The sequence below is a fragment of the Mustela lutreola genome, chromosome 10 (assembly GCF_030435805.1).
Source record: "Mustela lutreola isolate mMusLut2 chromosome 10, mMusLut2.pri, whole genome shotgun sequence".
Taxonomy (NCBI): Eukaryota; Metazoa; Chordata; class Mammalia; order Carnivora; family Mustelidae; genus Mustela; species Mustela lutreola.
In genome coordinates, this window is record NC_081299.1 from 32,789,510 (window position 1) to 32,808,815 (window position 19,306).

Genomic DNA, 19,306 nt, shown 5'->3' on the forward strand with positions numbered 1-19,306 from the left:
AAGCAATACTACATCTTTCTCAAGGTATAATGACCAGAGCAACACAGATTATGACTTGACAATTTTTGCTAATCTCATGTATGTGTATTGTGGTAGCTCCTAGCAGTTTTTTTTTTTTTTAAGATTATATTTATTTATTTGACAGAGAGAGAGATCACAAGTAGGCAGAGAGGCAGGCAGAGAAAGAGGGGGAAGCAGGCTCCCTGCTGAGCAGAGAGGCCAATGTGGGGCTCCGTCCCAGACCCCTGAGATCATGACCTGAGCCGAAGGCAGAGGGTTAACCCATGAGCCACCCAGGCGCCCCACTCCTAGCAGTTTTAAAGTGCATTTCCCTGTTTACAAATGAAGTTGAGCAGCTTTCTATATATTTCTTTGACATTTGAGTTGCTATTTTGTGAAGACCTGTTCAAGATTTTGCTTACTTTTCTGGGGGCTTCTGTCATTTTCATTTTCCCATTAATTTATAGGAATTGTTTATATATGAAGCTTTGATCAGGTGTGTATTACAAACAGCTTCTACTCTATGGCTTATATTTTCACTCTCTAAATATATGTTTTGAGGGACGCCTGTGTGGCTCAGTTGGTTGGGCATCTGCCTTTGGCTCAGGTCGTGATTCTACTGGGATCCAGCCCTGCATTGGGCTTCCTGTGCAGTAGGGAATCTGCTTCTCCTCCCTCTGCTCCTTCCTTTTACTCTTGCTTTCTCTCTCTCAAATAAATAAATAAATAAATAACCTTTAGAAAAAGAGAGTTCTCTGTCAACTTCAAAGCCATAAAGATATTCTCCTACATTACTATATTGTTACATGGATCATAAGAATATTGGCATATGGGGCGCCTGGGTGGCTCAGTGGGTTAAAGCCTCTGCCTTCGGCTCAGGACATGATATCAGGGTCCTGGGATCGAGCACCACATTGGACTCTCTGCTCAGCAGGGAGCCTGCTTCCTCCTCTCTCTCTCTCCCTGCCTCTCTCTGTCAAATAAATAAATAAATAAAATCTTAAAAAAAAAAAAAAGAATATTGGCATATATGTAGTCTGTTTCCAAGGTCTCTATTCTGTTCCATTGCCCTGTTTTGTCTATTCTTGTGCCAATAACATGCTATCTTAATTATGTTAGCTTTATGTAAATCTAAATATTTGATAGGACACATCTTTTCATCTTGTTCTTATTCTAGGATGCCTTGGCATTCTTGGCCTTTTGAAATTCTATAAAAATTTTATCAACAGCTTGTCAAGTTAAATGCACATACCCACATGTACTCACACACACACATACATATATACACAAATGACCTTTTGAGAGTTATACTGAATCTATAGATAAATTTGGGAAGCATTCTTTTTTTAAAAGATTTTATTTATTGCCAGAGAGAGAGAGAATGCACAAGTAGGGGGAGCAGCAGGCAGAGCAGGCAGGGGGGAAGCAGGCTCCCTGCTTAAGCAAGGAGCCCAATGTGGGACTCCATCCCAGGACCTGTGATCATAACGTGAGCCAAAGGCAGCCACTTAACTGACTGAGCCACCCAGGCATCCCAAATCTGGGAGGAATTTAAATCGTTGCAGTATCAAATCCTCTGCTAAATGTGTATGTAGGGATGCCCGTGTGCTCAGTTGGTTGGGCCACTGCCTTCGGCTCAGGTCATGGTCGGGTTTCCCTTGCTCTGCGGGGAGCCTGCTTCTCCCTCTCCCTCTGCGCCTCCCTCTGCTTGTGCGCGCTCTCTCTCTCTCTGTCAAATAAATAAATAAAATCTTTTTTTTAAAGTGTGTGTATTATATTTAGGTCTTCTTTAATTTCTCCCAATATCATATTTTTCTTTGTAGAGGTCTTATACATCTTTTGCTAGACATAGTCCTAGGTGCTGATACTTTCCACACTATTGTAATTGGTAACTTTTTAAAAATTTCACTTTCTAACTATTGCTGATACATAAAAATGCAATAATTTTTTTCTAATAAAAACCTTGCCATACTTTTAAATTACTTTTTTAAAAAGGTTTTATTTATTGATTTGACAGAGAGGTAGAGAGAGCACAAATAAGCAGAGCAGCAGGCAGAGGGAGAGAGAGAAGCAGGCTCTCTGCAGAGCAGGGAGCTTGATACAGGGCTCGATCCCAGGACCCTGGAATCGTGACCTGAGCCGAAGGCAGATGCTTAATCAACTGAGCCATCCAGGTGCCCCTAAATTACTTCTTATAATTTATGTTTCTATCATTTTGTATTTTATATGTAAACAATCATATCACCTAAGAATAAATATAATTTTCTTTCTTCCCTTCCACATGTTACACCTGTTATTCTTTATTCTTGTTCGAAGCAGTGGGTTGGATAGTGCCAAATAGAGCTGGTGATGGGGTATATTTTCTCCTTCCTTGTCTCAAGGGGAAAGCTCTCATATTTCATTTAGTATGTTTTTAGAGGTTTTTTGTTTTTTCTTTTTTTTAAGTTTTGGAGACCAAGGCTGGTTCTTTTTTTTTTTTTTTAAGATTTTATTTATTTATTTGACAGAGAGAGAGAGACAGCAAGAGAGAGAACACAAACGGGGAGAAAGAAACGGAGAGGCAGGCTTCCCACTGAGCAGGGAGCCTGATGCAGGGCTCGATCCCAGAACCCTGGGATCATGACCTGAGCCGAAGGCAGACACTTAACAACTGAGCCACCCAGGCACCCCATAGGGTTTTTTAAAATAGATTTTTAAGAATCACATTAGGAAAATTCTCTTCTAGTGTTCATTCAGTATTTTATGATGAGCACATGTTGAATTTCATCAAATTCTTTTTCTGCATATTTTGATTTTTGAATCTGTTATTATGGTGAATTACATTGACTGATTTTCTAATGTTAACTCAACTTTGCATTCCTGGGATAAACCCAACCTCATCCTAAATCATTATCCTTTTTCTACATTGCTGATTTTAGCTTGCCAATATTTCTTTGGAATTTTTGCATCTTAGTTCACAAATGAGGCTGGCCTGTCTTTTTCCTTTCTTATAATATCCATGTCAGATTTTGGCATCAAGGTTACCCTAGCCCCTTAACGTGAGATGGATAACATACCCTCTTTTTCTATCCTCTGGAAGAGTTCGTAAAAATAAATTACAATTATTTCTTCTTAAATAATTATAAGAACTCTTTTCTGAGTCCTTCTGATTCTAGAGTTTTCTTCTGGGAAAGATTTTCCATTACTGATTCAATTTCTTAATAGTTATAATAGTTATAAGAAGTTACGTTTTTTAAGAATTCTTGTATCAACTTTGGTATATTTTATTTTTATAGAAATTTTTCATTTAAACTTTCAAAATTTTTAGTTAAGTTAGTCATCAGTTTTTAAATATAGAGATGATCCTTTTTGCTTTCATGTTACTAAATAACCTGTGATTTAAATAAAAGGGGTTGGCGAGGGGAAAAAAGGAGGGAGGAAGCACCTGGTTGGCTCAGTCAGTTAAATCTCCAATTCTTGGGGCGCCTGGGTGGCTCAGTCGTTAAGCATCTGCCTTCAGCTCAGGTCATGATCCCAGGGTCCTGGGATCAAGCCCTGCAATGAGCTCCACATCAAGCCTCCCATTGAGCTCTTCATCGAGCCCCACATGGAGCTCCCCACTAAGTTCCCTGCTCTGCAGGGAGCCTGCTTCTCCCTCTCCCACTCCTCCTGCTTGTGTTCCCTCTCTCACTGTGTCTCTCTCTCTGTCAAATAAATAAATTAAATCTTAAAAAAAAAACAACAACCTCCAACTCTTGATTTTGGCTCAGGATATGATCTCAGGGTTGTGAAATGGAGCCCTGTGTCCGTTGTTGAAGCAACATGCCAGTGGGTGCCGAATGGGCTCATGATAGGTAAGGAAAACTCAGGATGACTCTCAGACTACTGGCTTGAACAAAACCTTAGATGGTGGCATCATTTACTGAAATCAGGAAGACAGAGAAAAATGATGTTTGATATGGACAGACTCAAGGAGTTTTATTTTAGCAGTTATTGGCACGAAGGTGGTATTTCAAATCATGAACCTAGGGAAAGAATGAGCCACTCTCAAGGCCTACAGTAGTCCAGTGATATTTAGAAGTTGAGTCGCATTATAATAGTTTACACAGGAAGAACCAGGAAGGAACAGCAAAGAGGTAGGAGAACACCAGGAGACTTCAGTATCATAGACTCCGCAAGAGAACCTTCTGAGATGGAGGGAGTGAACGCTACCTAAAAGCTCAGTTGTCCATTGGATTCATTTTGGCAGTGGGGAGATCAGTAGTGGCCCTGGCATAGGGAGTTTCACGGAGTAGTGGGAATGAAAGCCAGCTTGCAGTTGATTGAACAAAATGATGGAAAATGTTCAGATCAGGCATGTATAGAAACTCTCAGGAAAATTCCTCTGTCCAGCTGCCATCTGGCTAGATAGACTTTGGCAAGCCTTACTACACATGACAGCTCTGGAGAGGTAATCATGTGTGTGACACTGGCTATTTGTCAGCTCTTGGGGGACAGCACTACTATGAAAAGTGCTTGTTCTGGCTCACCTTCACCTTTTTGCCACGTTTTTTTCTATCACTCTTGTTCATTCCCCACCTCCAGATCAAAATTGAACTAAAGCAGGCCCAGCAGAAGTTATTAGATAGCACAAAGATGTGCTCTTCACTCACAGCAGAATGGAATCACAGTCAGCAGAAAATCAGGGAACTGGAGCTGGAGGGACTTACACAGGCTCAGAGCATCAAATCCCAGAACAACCTGCAGGAAAAGCTGGCTCAGGAGAAATCAAAAGTTGCTGATGCGGAGGCAAAGGTAATTATCCTCATGCTTAATAAATAACGTGCACTGGATTCCACTACTGAAATCCCATTTCCCCAAAGAGTCTAAGAAGTAGCTGCGATGCAGACTTGATAGAATTCTAGGGTTTTTCTTTGCTCTTCCATGCTCTCCTCTCTCTTGACTTCACCTGCTCCTGCAGTTTCAGTAAAGCTCCTGTTTCTTTAAACTGCATGAACTTTAAAAAAAAAAAAAAAGGTAGGTTTAATAAAGCTAAACCTAAAGTAACTGATTGAAGCCATATGACTTTTGCTTTATGCTTTCAACTTTTAAAAAACGATTCCCCTCTCATTTGTCTGTTTATATGATTTTTAATCTTGTAACTTGGGGGGGGCAATTTGTGCTGTGAAAAGCATGTTTGGAAATCATGCCCCTGCATTTCATACTGCCTAACACCAGGTGGCAGTGGTATGTAACAGTAGCACATTTTGATTTGTGGCTTTGAGAGTCCAATCTCACATTAAAAAAAAAAAATCATAAAATAAGTAAATCATTTCATCAGACCATATAAATATAAAACCAACATCAAAAAGAAGATGATGTCAATATTAATTATGCTTGGAAGCCTAATTTTGAGCTAACGAAACCAGAACAAGAGCGTTCATACTGTGTAATTTCATTTATATGAGGTTTAAGAATAGACAAAACTCAGCTGTGATCAGAAGATGGTGGTTGTCTTTATGAGGGATTCTAATTGGGAGAGGATGAGAGGGAATCTTCTGTGGTGCTGGGAGTATTGTATATCTTTTTTTTTTTTTTAAAGATTTTTATTTATTTATTTGACAGAGAGAGAGATCACAAGTAGGCAGAGAAGCAGACAGAGAAAGGGGGAAGTAAGCTCCCCCTGAGCAGAGAGCCCAGTGTGGGCTCCTAGGATTGCAAGACCCTGGGATCATGACCTGAGCCGAAGGCAGAGACTTTAACCCATTGAGCCATCCAGATGCCCCGGAGTATTCTATGTCTTGATATGAGAGGTGGTTGTTTAAGTAAAACTTCATTTGGTATGCTTAAGATATGCACACTTTATGTATGTTATTACTCCATTTAAAAAGTAGTTGGTAATTACAGATTAGTAAAAAAAAAAAAAAACCCTAAGTTTAGTAAATATATATAATATATATATATATATATATATACACAGATTAGTTAAAAAAAAAAAAAAAAACAACCAAACAAAAAATCCTGATTTTAGACAGTACTAAATATTGGTAAGGATTTTGTGCGACAAGGGACTCATTTATTGACTGCAATTGGGAGAGCAAATTAGTACAAACACTCGGGGGGTTTTAAAAGATTTATTTATTTTAGAGAGAGAGAGCACTCATGAGAGTGGGGGAGAGGAGCAGTGGGGAAAAGGAGAGAGAAAATCCTCAAGCAGACCCCCTACTGCTGAGCATAGAGCCCCATGTGGGCCTTGACCTCAGGACCCCAAAATCATGAGCTGAGCTGAAATCAAGAGCCTGACACTTAACCAAGCCACCTAGGCACCCCAATAGAAACACTTTGGAAAGCAATTTGGCATTTGTATTTATTTAGTTACATTAAAGATGTATATACCATACAACCCAACACTTCTGCCACCAGGCAGAAATACTGGAGAAAATGGCATATTGCACATATGTGTCAGGAGATAGGAATATAATCATTTTTGTAGGATCATTGTTCCAAATAGCAGAAAACTGGAAGCAACCCAAATGTCCACTGACATAAGATAGAATAAATAGCTGTATATTTATACAATAGTGTAAAACAGTGAGAATAGATGAGTTATAGGTACATGTTGTAGTTCAACATATATTGAATAAAAACCAAATCACCAAGGGGCGCCTGAGTGGCTTCCCTCTCTCTCTACCTGCCTCTCTGCCTACTTGTGATCTCTGTCTGTCAAATAAATAAAATCTTTAAAAAAAAAAAATCAAATCACCAGAAACACAGCACGAGTCCATTGATATAAAGGTCAAAATGGTATACAATAAAATTTATGTTATGTAGCTTATATATTAAAGAAAAACCAAGGAAATGGTTAATACAAAATTCAGATACTGGTTTTCTCAAGTGGGGAGGGAAGGGGGCTAATCGGCAAGGTCTCAGATTAGACTTCAAAAGTATTGGAAATGTTATTTTCTCTTTTTTTAAGATTTTATTTATTTGACAGAGAGAGCACAAGTAGACAGAGAGGCAGGCCGAGAGAGAGGGGAAACAGGCCCCCTGCTGAGCAAAGAGCCTGACTCGGGGCTTTATCCCAGGATCCTGAGACCATGACCTGAGCTGAAGGCAGAAGCTCAACCCACTGAGCCATCCAGGCACCCTGAAATGTTATTTTCTTAAACTGGGTGACAGGTTCAAACTTTTGCATATGTCCTTGGCAGAGAAGCCAACAGGGTGATATTGTCATTTGTGGAAATAAGAGTGCATATCTTTAAGGAATCATTTTCCCTAAGCAGAACTAAGTGGGGCAGCTGAAAGGAATTTGAGTTGACCTCATGATGACTGGCTGTCCACTACCACTGCCCCTGAATCATTCTGCATCTTCACCTCTCCTATGGTTCATGGGCTCTGCAAGGACCTGGGACTGATGCACAAAGCCCTGCTTTTAAAAAAAAGGAGTGCCATCCACTGGCATTCAGTGAATGTTTGTGGGGAATGTGGTGCCAAACCATTATAACGCATGCATTGTCAGATCAAGAATACATTTGAGGGGCGCCTGGGTGACTCAGTGGGTTAAGCTGCTGCCTTTGGCTCAGGTCATGATCTCAGGGTCCTGGGATTGAGTCCCACATCAGGCTCTCAGCTCAGCAGGGAGCCTGCTTCCCTCTCCCTCTCTGCCTGCCTCTCTGCCTACTTGTGATCTCTGTCAAATAAGTAAATAAAAGCTTTAAAAAAAAAAAGAATACATTGGAGAAACAATAACTATTTTGCTAAAAACTATTCATTCAACAAATATTTATTGAGCATCTACTCTGTACCAGTACATAGCATATAAAATTGTGTCACAGTTTTGGGTGACACAGGGTTTATAAAAAATAAATAAACAAAAATAGACTTACCTACCAAAAAAAGTTTTTAATGATACTTTTAATCTAACATGTAAATTCTGAAATAAAATGATACATCTCTCTATCAAATTATAAGTCTTATTTTTAGTTCTACCAGTACATTGAAAAACGTGTTACTGATGCTAGGTGATATCCTAATAAGTACTTGGTTTGTAAGAGGCTTCTGCTTTATTTTAAAATCTTGTTGTGAATCTGGCTACACTGTAAAGAAACTAGACACGCTCACACATTGCTGTTGGAAGTATAAATTAGCCTAATACCTATAGGGCCAGGTTGGCATTATCAATTTTTTTAAAGATTTTATTTATTTGTGTGTGTGAGAGAGAGAGATCAAAAGTAAGCAGAGAGGCAGGCAGAGAGAGAGGAGGAAGCAGGCTCCCCATCGAGCAGAGAGCCCAATGTGGGGCTCCATCCCAGGCCCCTGAGATCATGACCTAAGCCGAAGGCAGAGGCTTAACCCACTGAGCCACCCAGATGCCCCTGCATTATCTATTAAACAAACAAGTAATAGCCTTTGCCATAGCAAATTCTTATCTCATATTTTATTCTAGAACAATTGTTTGTAATAGCAAAAGATTGGAATCAATTTAAATATCCCATCAGTAGGGATCTACTTAAGTAAGTTATAGTATATCCTTATGGTAGAATAGTATGTGGCTATAAAAGAGAAGGCAATTCTACATAAACATGTAATACAGAAAAATCACCAAGTTTATTACTTTAAAAAAGCAAGGTGAAGGGTGGTGCCTGGGTGGCTCAGTTGGTTAGGTCTCTGACTCTTGTTTTGGCTCAGGTCATGGTCTTGGGGTCATGAGATCGAGCCCTGTGGGGGGGCCTCTGCACTGGGGTGGAGCCTGCTTAAGATTCTCCCTCTGCCCCTCCGCTCCCCCAAATTTTTTTAAAAGGCAAGGTGCATAAGTACATATGATATGCCATCATTTGTGTAAAAAAATATGTATATGGGAGAGAACTGCATAATAATATTTATGTGGGCATCAATAAATCTCTGGAAAGGTACACAAGAAACTAATACCAGTGATTAATTACCTACATGACTGAGGAAAACTGGCAGGAAGACAGAATAGAGATGAGAAGGAGTTTTCACTACATAACTTCGTTTACACAAACATACACTAAACTACGCCAATGTATCATATAATGTAAAACATAGGTAATTTATTTTAAAGTTAAAATAAACTTGGCCATGCTCTTTACTTTAGACCAGATTTGTTTGTTAGCACGACGTTTGCTGGTTGCTCATGGGGTATTTCCCTAACTGGAAAAAAGGTCAGACTTTTCTTAATGTTTTATTCACAAAATATTTCCTTCAAGATCCTGGATCTGCAGCAGAAATTAGAACATGCTCAAAAAGTCTGTCTCTCCGACGCTTGTAGTTTGGGGATGAAGCAACTAGAGCAAAGAATAAAAGCAGCACTGGAAAATGAAGCTAAAACAAAGCAGCAATATCAGGAAGAACAGCACAAGAGGTAAGAGGAACAGAGATGTCCGGGTCGTGGGGGCTAACCACTGAGCTCACCCGCCTGTCAGCCTTCCCGTGCATCTCCTCACTGTTCCCGCTGACGTGAACTCCGCGGCGCAGCCTCTTATCACACTGTCTTCTCGTTGCTTTCCTTGTTTGCTTTTCACACCAGAGTGTCAGATTTCTTCAAGGCTGGGATTGCTTCTGTTGCTCTGAGACACACAGGGTGCACCAGTCAGTTTTCTTGAATGACTGGATGACCTATGAAATATGCTACTCTGGGATTTGCTTTTCTAGTTCTAGCATGATTGGCGTAAAATGCAAACTAAATGAAATTAACTTTTGTATTTATTAGCTGATTTTCTTCAAAGAATTTCCAAGTACTTTACAGGCATCATTCTTGATGATTATATCAAGAATCTGTAACCTGTTAGGAGCTTTCATTTTTTTTTTTTTCTAAAATTATCACTATCACAATTCTTACTTAAATGACCTTCCTGGATGACCTAAACTTCAGTAACCAATGCTTCCTACTTCTATGACACTTCGAGTGATTCGCATATATTTTAAGAAAAATATGGTTTTAGCCACTGAAAAGACATGCGGACATTCACATGTATTATGAAGCTGAGAAATTTACTTTCGGTTTTAGTAAAAATTGATAGCATAGGGCGCAGCACTCAGTAGGTACTCAGAGATCGTGACTGAATGAATCTTTGAGTAAGTGAGTGAGTGAACGTATGAATGAATAATGAGTTCACTCAGTGAGGTACAGTGGAAAAACACTTGCCTCACTGCCGCATCTAACAGGATGGTAGGCCTTCCTCCTGTTATGATACAGCTAGATCCCGAATAAACTATGAGCATACCTTTTAAAGTATTAGCCACGATAAAGCAAGAGAAAGCACTAACAGCAAACATATAATAAGCTCAAACAAAAACGATGAATGTAAATAAACTTCTAAGTCAGGGGGCAAGTAATAACATCAGCCCCAGGTTTGGGAAAAAGTTGCTGAGGAAGTTTGCCCCAAAGTGGGAGATGTGAACTAGAGACTCTGGTATTAAGCTGGGAGTCTTGAAGTGTTCCCCAGTAGACAGCCCCATGGTTTCCCCAAATTATCTCTGGGGGAAAACAACTCAGTTTAGGTATCAAGGATTCCCATATTATAAGGTTTTTTATTTTTTTTTAAGATTGTATCTGTTTATTTGACAGAGAGAGAGTGAGCACAAGTAGTGGGAAGAGCAGACAGAGGGAGAGGGAGAAATAGGCTACCTGCCGAGTAGGGAGCTCAATGTGGGGCTCAATCCCAGAACCCTGGGATCATGACCTGAGCCGAAAGCAGACATTTAATGACTGAGCCACGCAGGCAACCTTGATTTTTAATTCCATGACATTATTTTAAACAGTTGTATAGCATTCTTTACATAGATATACTATAATTTATGTAAAATGCTTCTTAGACATTTTGTTACAAATAATGCTGCATATCCCTACATTTTGTTACAAATAATGCTGAATATCCTTGTGCATAGACTTTATGGTGAACGTTATACTAAGGGAGGTTTAGGGTGCTGTGTCATGCATAGCAGAGACACTTAATCTAGTCTAGGAAGCTCAAGAAAACCTTGCTCAAAGAAAGCTATTTAAACTGAATGTGAGGTATTTGGGGTGGATGGCTCAATAGAGAATATTAGTGGAAAGAAGTCCTAGGAGAGGAAGATAAGGAAAAGCTTGGAGTTGTAGGGGAGGAATAAGGGTAGAGGATGACTTATTTCAGGAAGTGAAAAAAGTTCATTTTGCCTGTAACAGAATGTTTGGGGATGAAGTGAGTGGTAAGAAAACTAGGCTGGAAAGCTGAGCTAGCTAACAAGCTCTATTGAAGTGCTTAGACTTTATGATATGATGAGATTGTGATGTAGAAAGAGTACTCTGGTTGCTACGTAAGGAATGGATTGAGAGGTTGAAGCTGTTGGGGAGACAGGGAGTTCCTCAATCTACTGATTTCTTAATTTCTTTTTTTTTTTAAGCTGGGTACAGTATACTTTATTGATGGAACAGGACAATGTAGGGCTGCCCAAGCCCCTCCCCTTCTTCAAGGGGTCTGCGATGAAAACTATAGTGGTCAGGAGATTTTCAGTGTGTTGAGAGATGAGTTGGGGCAAGGACTCCCCTGTGGTTGAGGTTCTCTCTCTTCTTGTTCTCGCTGAGGCTGGTGTCAGGGGCTCTTATTCCTTAGAGGCCATGTGGATCATAAGGTCCACCACCCAGTTGCTGTAGCCAAATTCATTGTCATACCAGGAAATGAGCTAGACAATGTGGTCATTGAGAGCAACACCAGCCCCAGGCCTGAAGGTAGAAGAGTGGGTGTCACTGTGAAAATCACAAGAGACAACTTGGTCTTCAGTGTAGGATGCCCTTGAGGGAGCCCTGCAATACCTGTTCCACCACCTTCTCGATGTCATTGTATTTGGCAGCTTTCTCCAGGCGGGAGGTCAGATCCATGACTAACATGTTGGGGGTGGGTATGCAGAAGGCCATGCCAGTGAGCTTCTCAGTCAGCTCAGGGATGACCTTGCCTATAGTCTTGATGGTGCCAGTAGAAGCAGATGATTTTCTGAGCAGCCCCTTGGCCATCACACCACAGCTTCCCAGAGGGGCTGTCCGCAGTCTTCTGAATGACAGTGATGGCATAGACTGTGGTCACGAGTCCCTCCACAATGTCAAAATTGTCATGGATGACCTTGACCAGAGGAGCTAATCAGTTGGTGGTACAGGAGGCATTACTGACAGTCTTGAGGGAGTTGTCTTACTTCTCATGCCCCTCACAGACATGGGGTTATCAACACAAGGGGCAGAGATGATGACCGTCTCAATTCCCACCTTTCAAGTGAGCCCCAGCCTCCTCCATGGTGGTGAAGACCCCAATGGACTCCACAACATACTCAGCACCAGCATCGCCCCATTTGATGTTGGCAGGATCTTGCTCCTGGAAGATGGAGAGGGGCTTTCCATTGATGACAAGTTTCCCATTCTCAGCCTTGCCTATGCCATGGAATCTGCCATTGGTGGAATCATAGTGGAACATGTAGACTGTGTAGTTGAGGTCAGTGAAGGGGGCCATTGATGGTGACAGTATCCACTTTGTCAGAGTTAAAAGTAGCCCTGGTGGCCAGGTGCCTAATGTGACCAAATTCATTTACTCAGACAATTGTGTCTCAGGGACATGGCTGACACTGCCCTGGAAGATGTGGCTGTTGGTCTAATGGAGAGGAGCAGAGAGCATTCTTAATTTCATTCATTGGCATAACTGGTTTATCTCTTCGTCTTTGCTCAAACTATATGTAATGTGGGAATTAATTTCTAACATATTCATCAATTGCTTTTTAAATTTTGACTTGCTATATTTCAATGACAATTTCCAACTCCTAAATTCCATTGTAGCTAACTCAAGTTTCCTTAGTGCCAGCAATTTAAAAGCCTCCCTTTCAGCTCAAAATCTTATTACTTAGTCTGGCCCCTTGATCAGAAATTCAGAATGGAACCAAAAAAAGAAGTAGACAATAAGAGGCAGGAATTGCTCAGGTCTGTAATGAATGAAATGAAAACAGCGATGAAGAGGGCAGTGCTGGTGCACGAGTGGATGTGAATGGCAGGAGGTAAGCTTATAGAGCCTGCACTTATATCAGGAACCACAACAAGAATTGGAGGTGCTGGAGGTTGAGAGGTATGAGTCCCATGTCTCAAATCTCTTAATCTTTCCCAGGAATCCATTGATTTTTCAGAAAACTGAAGTTAGAGAAATTGAGCTCATTTGTCCAATATCAGTAGTGACCTAGCATGTAGGTACTACTCCATCACGCTTATTGTATTCTTCTAGATAATCTCCTAAATCCAAAGAGTCTTGTTGGAAATCTTCAGAAACTCTTCCACAAACTGTGGTCTGATGAAATTCCCTCTGAAGGAGTTAAGTACTTACGCCCCTTCTGGAAAAGGGGGAACTTCCTCATCAAACACAGGCTCATTTATGATTCAGTCTCTGCAACATTAACATGTGTGCCTTAGTCTCAGTAGTGTGTGTAATGAAGAGCACCATATTGAAGCAAGATCAAGGGACTCAACTTGTAAAGCAGTGAGGATGAGGGGAAAGAATAGAGAATTCAGGATTAGAGCCCTACATCCATCTTGTTCCAGCAGGTTAAAGCTCTCTGTGCCACAGCTTCCTCTGTGAAATAAAGGAAGTTACTTCCTTTTCAGAGGGTTGTTTTGATGAGTGAGAGCAAGAACTAAGAAGAGCATCTTCCACAAAAGAGGTCCCCTGTGTTGGTCTCTTTATTTTATGGACACATAGCTTACCTCATTGAACCAGTAAAATCCCTTGTGATGATATAATAATTTTAGGTCAAAGAATTTTGTAAATTCAGTGTAATTTGATGTACATTAATTGCCCTCAGGAAACTCCTGGGTCAGAATTTAAAAGAGCTACAAAAGCAAGTGAGAATCTTACAAGATAAAGGGAATCAACTGGAAATAACCAATTCTCAGCAGCAATCCAGAATTCAGCAACAGGAGGCCCAACTCAAACAACTGGAAGAGGAAAAAAGAAAATCGGAAGAGGTAAGAAAGTAAATGGATTCACTTTTCAGTTTTCCTATTCCTGTAGACCCAAGTCACAGCTAATCGTTATTGAGAGCCCAGCATTTTACCCCTTAAATTTATCAGGAAAGCAGAATCTACTCTAGCTATCTCAAGCAGGAAAGGATTGAACACAGGGAATAACATGCTTGCCAACTGTTGGGAGATGCTGGGATGAGGAGAATGTCAGAATGTCAGAACTTTGGGTAACCCCAGAAGTCCAGAAACCCCAGGGAAACCCACTCCTGCAGCCCCCGAGAGAGGGAGTTGTAGAAACACTCCCTGAACCCCTGTAAATGCCTCTTCTGATGTCTGCCTGGTCACCTCCCCACTAGAGCTGGAGGACGACGGCTCTCCCCTCCCACTGCCCTCTAGACTGTGTGCAAGTGCCTCTCCTTTGTTGGAACTCTGCTGTTAAGGAAAGTGTAGTTTTCAGACTTCTAATCTCGCAGCACAGAATAGTCTCATTAAAAAAAAAAAAAATGTTTTTCAGCATCTCAGAAGCAACCGAGAATTATCAGAAAAGATATCTGGGCTGCAGAAGGAGAAAAAAGCGCTCTGTGAAGAATATGGGCAGTTTCTGAAGCAGCTTGATGTCCATGTGAGGTAAATGAAAACGAGTTCCCTCCGAATGGGGAGTTCATGCTTTTCCCCAAATAGACCCTTTTCATTTGCCTTCTTGCTCTTCTCCCCTTGCATTCTTCGCTCTGTCTGACCACCCTCTCCTTGTTTCAACTCCTCATTTCAACTCATAATTCTTAGACTAGGAATCACCATCTCCAAGAAGCCTTTCTCGACACCGCCAGCCTGGACTGGGTGAAGTGCTCATTCTTTGTACACTATAGCCTTTGTACATGCCTCTTATGTTTCACTACCTGTCTTCCTCACCAGACTGTAGGCTTTTCAAGGGCCTGGACCATGGTCTTATGCATCTTTTTATCCATAGTCTCCAGTATATAGTAGGTGCTCAATAAAAAAATGTGTTTCTGAACTTCCGGTTCTTTCTTACATTCCCTGCTCATTATTCTACCAGATTCCTCCCACTCTCCTCCTTTCTGGAATGTAGCATAGTAGTTCAGAGTATGGACTCTGGAGCCATATTGCCTGGGTACAAATCCTAGTTCTACTAGAAACTAGCTGTGTGACCTTGGATACAGTATGTACCCACTCTGTGCCTGAGGTCTTTCATCTTTAAAATGGACAAAATAACAGTACTTTCTCATAAAGCAGTTATGAGCATTAAATGAATAAACATACATAAAGCGCTTGCTTAGATCAATGTCTAACACACAGCTACTATTATATCTTTTTTTTTTTTAGTTCCTTTTCCATTATCCACCTCTCTGCTCCCAGCTCTGTAGTCTTCTACTCTATCCCTTCAATTAGGCTGAAATTTCTTATTCTTTTGCATTCTTACTCACCTACGATGTTGATAGTATTAAGGATACTGATTTAAAAACCACTGTTTACTGCTCTTTAGAGTATTTTTGCTATTCCTTATCTTGCTTTGATTACCACATTACCGAGGAATGTAGAAACCATGGTCAGGGGAGTATGCTTGGTTCAGTTCATGCCGCTTACAAATCTAAGGCTAGAACTCAGTCCTCTAATAACCTATATAGTGCTCTTTCCACCTCTTATCTTGGTATTAGAGTTGGAAGAATGAAGTGCTAGATCCAGAGCATACAAAATGCCACAATGCCTGCCAGATACACTGATACTGAATCTAATGTGTATATCCATTGCTTGCCCAGAATCCTCCTTGTGTTCACGCCTAGTCTCTGGCAATAAACACAGTTTTGTGATTTTACTATCATAGCTTGGGTACAATTTTACATTCTTTTCCTCTTCGTGTTTTCTCATAAGCATTGTGCTTTGTTGCTACAGTCTTTGAATTTGCTTATTTCTGTAGAACATAATATTTCGTAAAGTTGCTATGCCCTTGCACTAATAGCAGCAGTTAAACGGGTGCTGATAGCTAAAGAAGACTAACAGAACCCAGGTACTAACAGTACCTTTCAAAGGTACAGCTCATTGCAGGAGAAAGATGCAGTAGCACAACAGAATTAGAGTCAGGATGTGCATTGCCTCCCACGGCAGGCTCACGGCAGACAGTTCCAAGAGGTCCCGCAGGGGCCCCCAGATGCACTCCCTATGTTAGGGCCATGCTGGGATCCACTGCCTCTCTGAGGGTCAGGAATTATGAATGTGTGCACCTCACACCTCACAACCGGGGATCCCCAATGGAGTCCCAGCTGAGATTTTTTTTTTCCCTGCTGGTCATGGGAGCATATTTCTGCTAGGTAACCAGCCTCAACAGCACAGCCTTCTGGAGGTCTGCTGAGACCAAGTACGCATCCTCAGTCTCACTGTTATCAGGAAAGTGCTGACAAGCTGGGGCAAACTGCCGTCAGACTCCTCAGTCCTGTGATTACAAACCAACGTGGTTTTAATCAGCATGTCTCATTGCTTGACCAGTGGTCAGTGCAAGCAAAAACTTAGCAAAACAGCTCAGGTCAGTTCTAGGCCTGCTGGAATCAACCCTCACAACACAGTCCTAATTGAGTTAAGAGTTATTCACTGGTCCTATGAATGATATTTTCATTCATAAAAAAAGTATTTTGGTTTGTGTATGCATATATAAGTACATATACACTTTTTGTATACATATCTATATGTACACTTTTTGATACGTTTGTGTATACATATGTGTATATATATATATACACACACACTTTTTGTTTTAAACATTATTTTTATAGAATGAATTCCGAGAAGTGGAATTACTGGTCAAAAACCTGGAACACTGGATCTTAAAATGTATTGACAAACATTTGGAAACATCCCGCCAAAATTTTCTGCCATTATCATATAAGAGTAGCAATTACACCATCCTCATTAACATTGGGTGCTGCTATTATAGGGAGGGCTCTGATGATATTTTCCCCAATATTCTTTGTTTTAATTGAGGTATAATTGGCATATAATAAAGGCACAGATTCAGGGCACCTGGGTGGCTCAGTGGGTTAAGCCTCTGCCTTCAGCTCGGGTCATGGTCTCAGGGTCCTGGGATAGAGTGCCGCATTGGGCTCTCTGCTCAGTAGGGATCCTGCTTCCCCGTCTCTCTCTGCCTGTCTCTCTGCCTACTTGTGATATCTCTCTCTTGTTAAATAAATAAATAAAATCTTTAAAAAAAAATAAAGGCAGAGATTCAAATGTATACACCTGCATACCCACTACCCCATTCAAGATCCAGAACATTTCCATTATCCCTTAAGGTTCTATCTGGACTTTTTGGTGTTAATCTGCATCTCCTGAGTCCCCTGCCTCCTCCCAGACACCCACTCTTCTGAGCTCTGTCTCTTCTAGCACTTCATTTAAATGCATTTTTACCACATGTAATTTTTTGTGTCTGACTTCTTTTGCTCAACCTATTCTGTGATTTTTAATGCTCACTTCTGGTCATAAATATTTGTCATTTTATTTTAAATTTCTTTGATGGTTAGTGAGACTGAATATTTTCCCATGCTATTTGCCCATTGCCTTTAAGATAGCAGGTCCTAACCCTAGTTGCATGTGCCTGGGCACCAACATAGGTCAGTTAGATCAGAATCTGTGGGGATAGGGCTTAAGGATCAGCATTTTTTTTTTTTTATTTAGTCAGAGAGAGAGAGCGAGAGGGAGCACAGGCAGACAGAGTGGCAGGCAGAGTCAGAGGGAGAAGCAGGCTCCCCATGGAGCAAGGAGCCCGATGTGGGACTCGATCCCAGGACGCCGGGATCATGACCTGAGCCGAAGGCAGCTGCTTAACCAACTGAGCCACCCAGGCATCCCAAGGATCAGCATTTTGACAAAAGCTTCCCCATGTGATTCTGATGTGCTATCCAACGTTAAAAACACAGCTTTAGGAAAGAAAATGGAAGGAATTGTCAAAACTCTAGGTTCATTTTTGTTTTCATTCTCCTGATCCCAGCCCTGACCTTTATAGGCAATGCTTGTTTTTTCCATGTTTTCCCAACCACTACTCCAGAGGAACAAATTCCTTGCCCTTTTGAAAGAAAAATAATAGAAAACTCTATCTGGTTTTGCTTAAACATAAGCAAGAAATTGTCCCTAAATTTTAGAACATGAGTATTGTGCTACCTCATAGACCTAGTAGTTAATAAAGCCAAAAATAAACTTAGAAAACCCACATGTTCTTCAGGCAAGTTGGCCAACTGAGCTTCTGCCCAAACCAAGAAGTGTGCCAACTAGCCAGCCAGCAATGGCGAGAGAAGGCTCCCAGCTCTCACCAGCTGTACTGCATTGACATACTCTTCCAGCCATGCATTACACTACAGACAGAAGCCTGAGTATCCAGCAATAGGAGCTAGTTAAGTCAAGTGTATTATACTCACCTGATAGAAGTCCTGTCAACTGAAAAAGATGGGGGCCCTGAAGGCTAGACAGTGGCATGGGGAAATGCTTACAATATAATAAATGGAGAGAGTGTAAGATGAAAATTTTAATGCAGGCAGAGTCTAAACAAAACACACTTATAAAAAAACTAGAAAGAAATACACTATTTTTTAAAAGATTTTATTTATTTATTTGACAGAGATCACAAGTAGGCAGAGAGGCAGGCAGAGAGAGGGGGTAAGCAGGCACCCCACTGAGCAGAGAGCCCGATACGGGGCTCGATCCTAGGACCCTGAGATCATGACCTGAGCCAAAGGCAGAGGCTTAACCCACTGAGCCACCCAGGCGCCCCTACAACACTATTTTAATACTGATCATACTGGGAGTTGGGTTTTCTTCCCAAATTTTCTATAGCATATCCTCTTAGTTTTAAAAATAAATTAATTTCAGGGCACCGGGGTGGCATAGTTAAGCATCTGACTCTTGTTTTCAGCTCAGGTGGTGATCTCAGGGTAATGACCTCAAGCCCCATGTGGGGCTCCATGCTCAGCGGGGTGTCTGCTTAAGACTCTCTTTCCCTCTCTTCTTGCCCCTTCCCCCTCAAATAAATAAATCTTTTTTAAAGATTAGTTTCTTAATAGGCCAAATGGCAGAATGAAAAAGAAGGCAGCTAAGATTTGGGTTTTAATATCCTCGGGCAAGATAAATAAATCTGTAAATCCCAGATATACACATAAAATAAATCCCAGAAATACACGCCGTGTTTCAAGTGATGTCAAAATATCAGAGTAACTGTGAACAGCTGAGAAACCTGAAGGATTACAAGGAGGTTGTTTGTACACTGCTAGATGTTACACCTCTGAAGCTAGGGACCAGGGCTGCTGAAACCCAGTGATATCTTCTGCCAGGCTCTTTCTAGTAAAAAGGGAAATAAGAACATTG

General features: G+C 41.0%; 1 protein-coding gene and 1 pseudogene across 1 annotated transcript in view; one reads left to right on the forward strand and one right to left on the reverse strand.

The window, feature by feature from the left end:
- CCDC30 (coiled-coil domain containing 30) overlaps window positions 1-19,306 on the forward strand; it is a 63,837-nt gene that overhangs the window by 24,524 nt on the left and 20,007 nt on the right. The window contains 4 exon segments of the mRNA XM_059138504.1: window positions 4,564-4,773; window positions 9,186-9,340; window positions 13,786-13,948; window positions 14,460-14,572. Of these exon segments, the coding sequence (XP_058994487.1) occupies window positions 4,564-4,773; window positions 9,186-9,340; window positions 13,786-13,948; window positions 14,460-14,572 (641 nt within the window).
- Window positions 11,560-13,692, reverse strand: LOC131809808 (glyceraldehyde-3-phosphate dehydrogenase-like; annotated as a pseudogene).